Below are 11,255 nucleotides of genomic sequence, written 5' to 3' on the forward strand. Positions count from 1 at the left end.
TGCTGCGTGTGTGGATGATACCCATATATCCAGCTAATCTCCAGCTGTCAAAACGCCTGTTGATACAATTTCCGGGGAATAATCTCCCAAGGGTATAAGTAAACCCATCGTTACGCCAATATTTCCCTATAACGCCATCCCCAACCAACGTGATTTTTTACGAATACTCGCAAAGTGAGACGGTGCTCTAGAGGCCGAGTGGGTTGACAATACACTCGCCGCCACGGCGCACGCACGTCCGACAAGGAATGGCTACTTCAGCGTCCTTCGCATGGATTCGCACGTTGCAATTAAGCGGGGTGCTGAGGTTACCACTGCGCGCGCAATGAGTGCATGTCCCAGCTCGATAGGCCAGCTCTTCTATGCGCCCTGTTAGCAGGCAGGTCAAGCAGCTGGCCCTGTGACCGCGCTTGGACGACTCTTCTTCCTGCTACCTTTGCCCGCAGGCGTCTCGCCCTCTTCCCGCTTGCGCTTTGCGGGACGAGAGCTGCCGCCCTTGGGTCTGTAGGCGGTGTCGTCGTCGCCGCCGCCCGTCTTGCGTCGTCCCTTGCCGGTCTCGGGGGCTGCCGAGTCTTCGTCATCGTGATCGCGGGGAGCGGGTGTGCCGCCGCCGCCAATGTTTGACTCGCGTTTGACCTTGGTTGCGTTGGCTTTGCTGGTCTTTGGCGCGGCAGACTTTTCGGAGAGGTTCTCGTGATGCGCCGCGTCTTTGTCTTGCAGGAAGACTTGGGGCTGGTGCTTGCGCAGCCAGTTGTAGACGCTGTCCGGGTTGCGCACGGTAAGGTCCTTTTCGCTGAGCGGGGGCTGGGCGGATGCGAGGCGGACGGGGCGGCCCTGCTGGAGGGCCTGATCGAAGCCGGGCTGCTCGAGGAGTTGGTCGGTAGCGAGGAGGTATTCGTCTTCGTGTGTGGGCGACATGTAGCCCGGCGCATGCTCGCTGAGGTCGATGCCCTCGACGGGGTGGTCGGGCAGGTCGGCGCGCGTCGTGTGGGGGACTTTGGCTTCGAGGCTGGCGAGCGACTTGAGCGTCTGCTGTATGGCTTGCGACGAGTGCAGTTGGTCAGCCCGTGTCGCGTACTCCTCGGGGGTGATGGTGTTGGCGGCCAGGTCATCTCTCAGCGTCTGCAGCTGCGCTTTCACCAGTTCTGGATCGGGGACGGCTTCGAGCGAGGGCACGGCAGTGTCGGCGGCGGAGAGGTTGCGCAGGTCGAAGCGCAGGCGCGGGTTGACGCGTGTCTGCTCGTTGAGCTCGAGCAGGATGTCGAGGATCTGGTCGTTGTTCTCCTGCAGGCGGCGGGCGGTGCCCATGGCCTTCCACTCCTGCTTGATGAGGCTGTCGCTGTCGTTCATGGCCTCTTCGAACCTGATACGCATTTTACGGTATTTTCGTCTTTCATGCAAATTAGCTGGGGACTACATTCAATCCGTCGGCGCGTCATACCTCCACGAGCGCTTGACGGGCTTCTGCGTCGCATCGGGTGCATCGGCGGGCGGTGCATCGTGAGCGAGAGCGTGGGACTCCATCGGGGGCGGCGCTTCCGAGGCCATGGTGGTGAAAAGGGTGGTGGTTGGAGGGTCTTTGGCGGACGGAGGTGGTCGTGTCTGGTTCTAGAGTTGTATGGTTGCGCTCAGGGCACGGCCTCGGTGATTGCTAGGAACACGGTCTTTGGGAGCATCATGTGGACCTGCCACGCCTCCGTCTTCACGCCTGCCGACTGAGGCTTCACTCCCTCCTCCTCTGCCAACAGTTCCCTCTTCTCTGCCCGCTGCCTCGCCATATCGCTACCGTCTACACGCCCTTCTCTGCGCCAATCGCTCAACGCCAAAAGCTCGGACGCCCCGGAAGGTATTGCGTACTCAGTAAGAAGACCCTGAAAGCCCACGTCGCCGCCTTGCTCCTTTAGGACCTCACTGACATGCCATTGCCCGTGGCAGCTCTCCCATAGCCTCAGCCCGCGCACGCGATTATATATCCCCCTCTCCCACCGCCCGGCCGCCCGACGAATCCAGCAATACCGCCAAACTGTCACCCATACTCCTCAATCGCACCTCCCGCCTGAGCTTTGCTGGCGACCCGCGGTCTCGCCCATCAGACTCGCCCTCGTCCTCGTCCTACTCCAAGATGTCGCTGGATGCTGCAAAAGACGCGAGGAGGCGACGTAGCAGTAGTCTTGTCTACAAAGAGCCCCCCGAGTCTCTGGAGCAGCTGAGCGACCAGTCCGCCCTGCCCAACCTCAACGCCGAATGGGTGAATGCAAAGGGTGAGCACGAGACAGACATGATATGTTGCTATTCTGTATCTCAGGCTAACACCTCCAGGCGCCTGGGCTATCCACTTTGTCCTCATCTTCTTCGGCAAGATTCTGTTCGACATCATCCCCGGCATGTCGCAAGAAGCATCATGGACCCTCGTCAATCTTTCGTACGTGGCGGGATCCTACCTCATGTTCCACTACGTGCGCGGTGTGCCCTTTGACTTCAACTCGGGCGCCTACGACAACTTGAACATGTGGGAACAGATTGACAACGGCGAACAATACACACCAGCCAAGAAGTTCCTTCTCAGCGTACCCATTGTGCTGTTTCTCGTCAGCACGCACTACACGAATTACAATCTGACGTATTTCCTCATCAACTGCTTTGCGACCATAGCAGTCGTCATTCCAAAGCTCCCCTCGGTATGCACCCCAACACTCTTCAGACGAAGCATTACTAACTTCCCCAGCTCCACAGGATACGATTCGCCTTCTTCAACAACCCACCGGACGACGCATAGCCGACAATTCCCATAATCACAACCATTGGTTTCACTGTAATTTGCATGTATTTTTAATAGCAGGCGCCTGGCATGGCCAGATTGAGTAGCATCACCGCGTGGGAGCGGCGTTGGGCATATCCATATTCAAGGGAGGCGCTGGATTCACAAAAGTAGAGGAATTGATTACCTCGCGTGCTCACGTGGAGATAGTGGCTTGACCTAGCTGCATATATCGCATTCGGGACTGGTGCATACGTATGATAGGGCGATAATTCTCCGCAAGCATGCACTCGCACGCCATCTACTGTTCTTCCTCTACTGCTCTTTCTAAACGTCCATCTCACCTAACCTTGGAATGCTTGGTAGTGTGGTTCAACATGCAAGGTGCCACCACTTCCGGCAACACCGGTCCGAGCGCAATGCCAAATCCAGCCAACCTTCGTCATCGATGCGCACCTCCATGCAGCGTGATCCTTCGCGCTCGACACCTGATCCAACGCGCCATTAATCCTGCACTCCAGTCCCCCGTGATATTCGCCGCTCGAGGTCTTCGTGCGTGAATCTCCGCTGTCTTTCCAGCGCTCGCTTTCTTTGCGGTGTTCCAGAGTTCGCCATTTACCTTCGACGTCACGGCGATCATAGAACGCCTACTCTCGCCCAAGCTTCGCAGAGACTTCAACTCACTCACCACAATTGCACGCGTGCCTCTAACCAACAGTAAAGCATCATGGTCTGGTCTCAACTCGAGCCCACGGGGCCGCACGTTACCTACGTGACCCTAACCTTCTTTCTCATCTTATACGCGCTGTTCTCGCTTATGATCCGGAACCGCCTGCATCTCTCAGAACCACCATTAGCTACGCTGTTTGGTATCGTAAGTACGGACATCTTTGAGAATGAATCTTTTTCTGACGAGACCGACAGATCGTCGGACCACGCGCTCTCAACCTCCTCAGGCCATATGAATGGGGCTTTTCCGTAAGTGTGCTCCTCATACAAACAAACAATACTGACCGTCGCAGGATGAAATTATCCAAGAACTGACGCGTCTCATCGTCGGGATTCAGTGCTTCGTAGTCGGTCTGGAGCTTCCCGCAGGCTATCTCCAAAAGAAATGGCGCGCCTTGCTTGTTCTTCTCGGGCCTGTCATGACGTTCGGCTGGCTGATGTGCGGAATGCTAATCATGTTCCTGTTCGACACAGACTTCCAGACTGCTTTGACGATATCGGCCTGCCTCACGCCCACAGATCCTGTTCTCGCGGCTTCCGTTCTGTCAAACAGCCAGTTTAGCACCCGAGTACCCAAGCGGATTAGGGACTTGTTGAGCGCGGAGAGTGGTTGCAACGACGGCATATCCTTCCCGTTCTTGTATCTGGGGTTGAGTCTTCTCTTGAAGAATACTGCTAAAGGATTCTTCACGAAATGGTTCCTTGTTACGATCCTATACCAGTGCGTGGTAGGCGTTCTCCTGGGTATCGCCCTGGGATACATCTTCAACGGCCTATACAGGTTCTCACACAGCCGCGAGTGGATGGGCCGAGCCTCGTATCTGGCCTTCTACCTACTCCTGGCCATCTTCTCTATCGGACTGGCATCGGTTCTTGGAGTGGACGACTTCCTAGTTGCCTTTTTCGCAGGACGCGGCTTCGCGCACAACCAAAAGAACCCCACTGAAGGAACCGCTCTACCTGTTATCATCGATTTGCTGATCAACTCGGCCTTCTTCATCTTCTTCGGTGCAATGATCCCCTGGGCGAGCTTCAACGCGGTGGACGGAATCACCCCTCTCCGATTGGTTGCTTTGCTCGCACTCATCCTACTCTTCCGCAGAATTCCGATCGTTTTCACGCTTTTCAAGACGAACATGTTGCCATCCGTAAAGACTACAACCGAAGCCCTCTTTGTTGGACACTTTGGGCCAATGGGTGTCGGTGCTCTCTTCCTCGCCATCGAAGCCCGCGCGCAGCTCGAGACTGGTACATCCCTACCTCTTCCACATCCGCCTAAAGATCTGCCCGTGGAGCGACAACGGACAGCAACTATGATATGGCCCCTTGTTTGCTTCATTGTGCTCGGAAGTACCATGATTCATGGCTTTAGTACTCTGGCTGTCAGCATAGGAGGCCATCTCGCGCGTCACGAGGGCGAGAGGGCTCCTCTGATCGGTGCTGAAACAGAAGGACTACATGGCATGGTCCATAACGACAGTGAAGCCGAGGACGAACAGGAATAGTATAATGTTGTGCTCGGATGAAGACCGTTTGGCATGGGATGAACGTTGGAGCTTGGTCTGGTCTGAGCTTGGGCGCCAACACGACACTGAGAAGGACGTCAGTAAGATGACGACGAAGCGCTTCCACTGGACTGTCGTCTCTGGAGCTCAGGTCTTTTTACTCCACAGTGTCCGAACGATTACAAAAAGGACGATATACGCCGACAATGTCGTTCTACTCACAGTGCGTGCAAGAGATGTATATGTTTATTTGAGTATGTACGACGAATCAAACTCAATGAAAACCAGACCAAAGTTTGGAGTTACAATTATGACGACCGTGGTTCGTATGGCTCTAGAGCCCTCTGATGCAACCCTCGCTACTCTTACACCAAACCCAGATCTTAATGTTGACTGCCCATTTCCACCCCCAAGCCCAGATATCAACATCACAGAAGCTATCGCACGAAACGATCTAGCTATCCTCCCACCTCTACCCTTCCAAACCCACGATGAAATCGAAGACCTAGACCCAACCTACCCAAACTACCGCGCGGCAGCAATCCGTTACTACACCCTCTCCCCCAGCGGCACACTAACCCAAGAAACTCACCCCACCCCCGTATCCCGTATTTCCGTCCTCCTCTCCCTAGAATACTTCTACACCCTCCGCAAACACCTCGTCGCTAACCTATCCATCTTGGACACTTATCCAGGGACTTCGCTGGTAGGTGTAAACGACACATAGACGACCCCTTCAAACGTCCCCTGGGAAGACACTGTCACCGACGTAGTAGCCCCCAATGCACACACCCAAAGCGACTCGCGCAGAGACTACAGCTTCGAGGGCGAAGCCCTGGAGGCTGTAACGCGTAAGTTGTCTTCCTTCACGGAGTTGGAAAGAGTGCAAAACGAGTTTGCCATGCACCACATCGCCATCAATGAAAACCTCCGTGCTGTGAATAGTGGTTGGGCGTGTCAGTCTTTTGGCCTACCGGATCCCATGGGTGCCGCGAGTGATATCAGACACGACAGGAACTTCTTCGCGCACAGTTTTCCTACCCCAATGGGTAGAGGGATTCAGTTGGAGTGGGCGATTAAGAGAAAGGCGGAAGTGTATGAGAAATTGTTGGGGCTCGTAGAGCATGGTGTTTGTAATCTGCAGGGGCAACTAGATGATCCGGAGATTTGGGTTTCGCCGCAGGTTATAGGGAAGGAGAGACTCGAGAGGGAGGCGCGGGAAGAGGATGGGAGGCTGGATAGGGAGGGTGTGGAGCATGAGAATTACAAAGAGGGTGAGTACGAGCAGGAAGAGGAGGTAGAGTGGATTGAGGTGCCTCAGTCAACCTTCTCGCGTGTCTTCGACAGCCTAGGCGGCAACGCAGTCTTCCGGTATTGCTTTCGTTTCGGGATCGTGCGTAGGGCTGGTTGGATGTTGTTCGATTGGTTGGGTGAGATGCTGGCGGAGGCTGACGCTGTTGCTTTACGCAGGGCTGAAGAAGAGAACGCTGGGAGATATGGTGAAGGAGACAACTGCGGGAGTCACGAGTACAAGAGTGAAAATGACGACGGTAGGAGTCAAGAGTACAGAAATGAAAACAACGAAGGCTATGGGAGCCAGGATATAGACGCGCCTCCGTCACGGCCGGATAGTGGTTGGGGTGACCCGCAATGGTAGGAGCGAGGTGGCTCGAGAGTGTGGGGAAGAGTACGACTGGAGGAGTCAGGAGTACAAGATTGGAGATGACGAGTGTTACAGGAGTCTAGATTTGGATGCACATCCGTCACAGCCAGGTAGTGGTTGCAGTGGCCCGCAATCGTAGGATGGAGGTGGTTCGAGCGCGTCCTCCAACTCTCCGCCAACACTAAGCTCAGGTCCTTGCAAGTGCACGTATACCACAACACGCGACTGATCGGTAGTATAAAAACGGCACACTTAACCTGCCATGTCTACTATGGTATCCTTACACTCAGAAAACCATTCATTTCCTGTCTGCATCATGACTGGTACTCCTCGCTTTGGGCATAGCCATGTTACCCAGAATCATCCTACATGATCCAGTAACCGTCACTCTCTCACACAATCCGTAGATTGAGTCACTCCCTTCTAGAGATATCTGACTCAGGCGCAGTATAAAAGCTGTTCTCAAAATGGGAGTATGCTGCTTCACACTACAACACATTCGAAGACGAGAAACGAGCGACTTACTACCAAAAATCATTCTCCTTGATCTTACTCAGTTCCAACGTCTCGATCCCACCCGAAATGGTCGTCCTCACATCCGTGCAAGTCGTCGACATTCTCGGCGTCCTGCAGACCAACATCAATACCACAATTACCCTAGCCGACATCTTTATCGCTATCAACCGTACTGCTACGCCAGCTAAACAGAACGATCACTTGGCGCATTTCACCCAGCAACCAAATGGCAGTTACATACTCAGTCCCCGGTCGGGCTTTCGCACTATGGTCGGTGCGTATAACCATGAGCTGAAGAAGAACTTCAGTTCTGCACTCATGATGCATGTTCAACCCAGCGCGGCCAACAAAAGCTGACTTTTATCGATTCTGTAGGCAATTACAGAGACAACTGGCCTGATTTCTGGACCGGGCTCCACGAGAACCCGATTCCAAGTGTCTTGAGTAATCGATACGTTGTAGATGCGACGCCTGAAAATCCGAATCCTACCTAGACAAAGTGTGCGGTCGAAGACCCGGAGGTTGGTGTTGGGAGAGGAGACGGCTTTGTGGGGCCTATAATATTACTGGGTGCAGGGAAATTGGAGTTGGTGATGGAATAATCTCTTTCCTTTCTCATGATGGACTGGTAATTGGGCTATACTGAAGTGGTGGAGTCTACTTTCGTTCAATACCAAACACGACTTGCACAAACAATGATTCCGCGCACAGCAAATGATTCTTGCTCACCTCGGCATTCCACTCAATTAAGTTTGACAGCGGACTATATAGGTCGCGTTTCTCGTAGATATGTTTAATCATGATCCCATGTTCCTTCAGATCTCGGACATACCTCATTTAGGCGCACTCATTGTAATAAGATATTTCTCTCGAATCTGTAGTCCTCTGAATGTATCCATTCATAGATCTACGCTCAGATACTTGCACGAGCACCTACACAATGACACGCAATTTGGGAACTTCGAGAAAGTACCATCTTTTCGATCACGCGCTATTGTGCTACTATTATCAAGACATAGCTACCTATCTTTGCCTTGCGTATTGCAGCACTATCCAGAATACTCCTTCCACAAGACTTAGCCACGTGCAGTCAGTCTCTCACTCACCCCGAAATCCTACTCATTCACTCTCGAGACATCTCCCTCCCTCCCAGTATATAAACCAGCCATCAGGAACCATGTATCCCTCTTCCATAAACACCACACTTTCGAGAACAAGAAACACAGCTCAACATCGTCACTCCTCTTCCCACCCTTTACAACAAACCCAAGCATACAAATCCCAACAACAATGCCAAACGTCGCTTCAGATCTGATCCCCACCAAAGCCGGCCACCTCCCCGGAATCCTCACTTTCCTCAAGTCCGGTAACCAAGTTACCTTGACCGACATCCGGGCCATGTTCGACCAAGTCCACCCTGGCAGTGCCGCGGACCACTTTGAGCCCTATGAAGGCGGTTACAAGCTCACTCCTCGTTCGGGCTTCGTCAATCTCATCGGTAAGTATAAAACTGGACTGGAAAACAATATTAGTTCTGCATGGATCTCGCACTGCTCGAAACGCTTGTCATAGAGAGACTGACCGTGAGCTTTCTCATCACCTACAGGCCATCTCAGGGACGAATGGCCAGAGTTCTGGATCCAGATGCGCGAGCAGCCCATCCCGGAGAACTTGAGCAACATGCAAGGACCGCCTGTTCAGTAGACGTCTATCTACCCAGGTGGATATATGGTACGGTCGAAGATAGATTGCGACAAGGAAGGGGAGCGAGACGGTTACTTTGACGGGACGTCGCGATATCCAACACAGCTGGAGCTATTGGTTATTGTCCGGCTGGCCTTTGATACATGTACTCACAGAGTATTGAGATAGTGTAGTCTGCACGACTAAAGTAGACATTCAATAAGAAACAGAACGTTTGCACTAGTAGCCTCGTCGCTACGCAATAAGTAAATGTAAATTTAATGATATCTGATGTATACAACATGATGATTACAAGGATAATGCGAGTGTCTTTTTGATCTTACAGTCTTGCAAAGATGTTGATAGGTGGCTTCTTTCCTCCGGGGTCTTACGCCCGATGACCTAATGTGCGCCAACCCCACTTCGCACATGGCTGCGCGCGCATCCTCCCACCACATCATCGCAACGAACCTAGGAAAGTAGGGCTTTCAGTCATATTAGTGTTGTATCCAGTGTCCAAGTTCTTGTTGGCCAAGGTCGATCAGGTTGGTACAATCAATGGATCTCCTTGGCATCGGCTCAGCCACCATGAGTTTGGGATCATGTGTTACGAGGCTGTGCTGCTGCCTTGAGGTTGATAGGTAGTGTTGATTTTGACCACATCATCACACGGAAATTCTGTTCTCAGAGCGTAAGCGCTAGTCAGAGGACAAGTCTTCGATAGTGGCTTTTGATGGAATCCGTTTCTCAATCATTTCTTTCCTCTCTTTACCGTGCTTAGGAATACGAGCTTCTCGCCCTCTTTTAGTTTCCAGCTCATCTTCTGTGTAAGTTCTTATAATGCAGCTAACTTTGTTCATTAATAGCTACTTACATCCTAACAGCATCACACCAATTTTTCCAGTGATTGCCATGATATCACCGACTGGCCTCGTCGCTGAAAGCGAGATGAAGAGAATACGGGAATGCGCAACAGAAAACGAAACCCTGGCTCGCTGCTGGGACAAACCGCATGTCGCTCTGGTATCAATGGAGTGGGCTCCGTCTGGTCTGGCCTATTCTTGGAACGGCTGGATATCCTGCAACGAGGCGAGGGGCTACTGGAAGCAAGTAGAAGCGATGCGAGTCTTGTCTGTGGAAATCACCACCCCAGCATCCCCGGCAGTATCAACCACGGAGGATCAAAGCGATGAAAGACAGAACAAAGCGCACGAGTACCGATTCTGGGTGCCGTCCAAATGGAACGGGAAACCAAACGTTCCCCAATCCAGCTTTGTATCGACCAATGAGGCCGTCGCGGGTCTCGAAAAGATGTTCCGTGACCTGTCATCAACGTATCCAACAATCTGCGTCTGTCTCCATCGACCGACTTTGACACGGCAGGGTCTAGCCGACATCGGATTCAAGCTACCAAAAGGCACCATTCTTGTCGACATGATCAAGGTACTAGAGTGCCAGTCCAGATTTCGAGACATGCCCCCAAAGGTCAAACGCTACATCAATAGTTGCCTGGATGTTGACATGCGCGACGGGGTTCGTTTTGGAGAGAGATTCGACGCAGGCGACAGTGGCGCACTTGCGTCCGACTTCAATAAACACGCGCCAAAATATGGCCAAACCGACGAGTGGCGTGAGATCATCCGTAAGAGAGAAGACCTTCCGGCTGGTACCTTGTTAAAGATTCTTGGGCCCGAGGCAGAAGCCCACCTGCGGCAGATTAAAAAGATAGAGAAGATATACACATTAGAGAGGGATGGGCGCTGGGGAATCGACGAGGCAAAGGAAGCAAAGGAGGATTACCAGAAGCAGCTTGCTATGCTACGCCAACAGACAATTGAGTAGCTCTGAGAACCAGAGCGTCACGAGGAGGGGCCATCACGTAAGTTCTGATGCGAGAGCGTTGCTGGACTCGAATAGGTGTGAGATGGAGATGTGACACTTCCAAGGATTTTCTCGCCCCAGGTGGGGCCGAAGTCGTTGATTGGCCGGCTTTACGCGCAGTCAGGGGCCGACGCCAACATCTTGAGAGCTATTGCCCGGTGCTACCTTTACATCACTTTATGATATCAGCAAGTCGCTAATTAGCTAGCCATACGCTTCTACCATTCAACTAATCTCACCACAAATGATTTGCGTTCGACGCGTGACATAACCTGATAAGAGGTAGAGGCACTATGCTTTCGACAGTTACGTTCTATTCTCTTTTATAGTATATGTAGAGTGTAAATTAATATATAAGTTTAATAAGCTAACTAAGATAGAATAGGCCTACTATATACTTAGTACATGCTATCTTTAGTAGTTATATAATAAGTTCTATCTCTAGTATAAAAAAAAAAAAAAAAACTACCTAAACTAAAGACTATAAAGAGAACTTTAGCGTAGTTATATATTTTTTAAA

At 52.2% G+C, this 11,255-nt stretch overlaps 7 protein-coding genes across 7 annotated transcripts; 6 read left to right on the forward strand and 1 right to left on the reverse strand.

Annotated features, from left to right (window-relative positions):
• Window positions 1-384: 384 nt before the first annotated feature.
• Window positions 385-1,548, reverse strand: J4E78_007360 (uncharacterized protein; the record flags this gene model as incomplete). Its single annotated transcript, XM_049367967.1, has 2 exons — window positions 385-1,390; window positions 1,442-1,548. The coding sequence occupies 2 exons, from the start codon at window positions 1,546-1,548 to the stop codon at window positions 385-387; spliced, it is 1,113 nt and encodes a 370-aa protein (XP_049220288.1).
• A 574-nt stretch (window positions 1,549-2,122) lies between these two features.
• On the forward strand, window positions 2,123-2,776 carry J4E78_007361 (uncharacterized protein; the record flags this gene model as incomplete). Its single annotated transcript, XM_049367968.1, has 3 exons — window positions 2,123-2,261; window positions 2,320-2,678; window positions 2,726-2,776. 3 exons carry the CDS (start codon window positions 2,123-2,125, stop codon window positions 2,774-2,776), a joined length of 549 nt encoding a protein of 182 aa, XP_049220289.1.
• Window positions 2,777-3,485: 709 nt separating this feature from the next.
• On the forward strand, window positions 3,486-4,992 carry J4E78_007362 (uncharacterized protein; the record flags this gene model as incomplete). Its single annotated transcript, XM_049367969.1, has 3 exons — window positions 3,486-3,632; window positions 3,683-3,736; window positions 3,781-4,992. The coding sequence occupies 3 exons, from the start codon at window positions 3,486-3,488 to the stop codon at window positions 4,990-4,992; spliced, it is 1,413 nt and encodes a 470-aa protein (XP_049220290.1).
• Window positions 4,993-5,320: 328 nt separating this feature from the next.
• On the forward strand, window positions 5,321-6,649 carry J4E78_007363 (uncharacterized protein; the record flags this gene model as incomplete). The annotated part of the gene is made up of 2 exons (XM_049367970.1): window positions 5,321-5,653; window positions 5,720-6,649. 2 exons carry the CDS (start codon window positions 5,321-5,323, stop codon window positions 6,647-6,649), a joined length of 1,263 nt encoding a protein of 420 aa, XP_049220291.1.
• Window positions 6,650-7,237: 588 nt separating this feature from the next.
• On the forward strand, window positions 7,238-7,665 carry J4E78_007364 (uncharacterized protein; the record flags this gene model as incomplete). Its single annotated transcript, XM_049367971.1, has 2 exons — window positions 7,238-7,478; window positions 7,547-7,665. 2 exons carry the CDS (start codon window positions 7,238-7,240, stop codon window positions 7,663-7,665), a joined length of 360 nt encoding a protein of 119 aa, XP_049220292.1.
• A 796-nt stretch (window positions 7,666-8,461) lies between these two features.
• J4E78_007365 (uncharacterized protein) lies at window positions 8,462-8,875 on the forward strand (the record flags this gene model as incomplete). The annotated part of the gene is made up of 2 exons (XM_049367972.1): window positions 8,462-8,669; window positions 8,778-8,875. The coding sequence occupies 2 exons, from the start codon at window positions 8,462-8,464 to the stop codon at window positions 8,873-8,875; spliced, it is 306 nt and encodes a 101-aa protein (XP_049220293.1).
• An 891-nt stretch (window positions 8,876-9,766) lies between these two features.
• J4E78_007366 (uncharacterized protein) lies at window positions 9,767-10,696 on the forward strand (the record flags this gene model as incomplete). The annotated part of the gene is made up of 1 exon (XM_049367973.1): window positions 9,767-10,696. The coding sequence occupies one exon, from the start codon at window positions 9,767-9,769 to the stop codon at window positions 10,694-10,696; it is 930 nt and encodes a 309-aa protein (XP_049220294.1).
• Between the last annotated feature and the right edge of the window lie 559 nt (window positions 10,697-11,255).

This window comes from Alternaria triticimaculans (genome assembly GCF_023758025.1).
Source record: "Alternaria triticimaculans strain BMP 0046 chromosome Unknown scaffold_11, whole genome shotgun sequence".
Classification (NCBI taxonomy): Eukaryota; Fungi; Ascomycota; class Dothideomycetes; order Pleosporales; family Pleosporaceae; genus Alternaria; species Alternaria triticimaculans.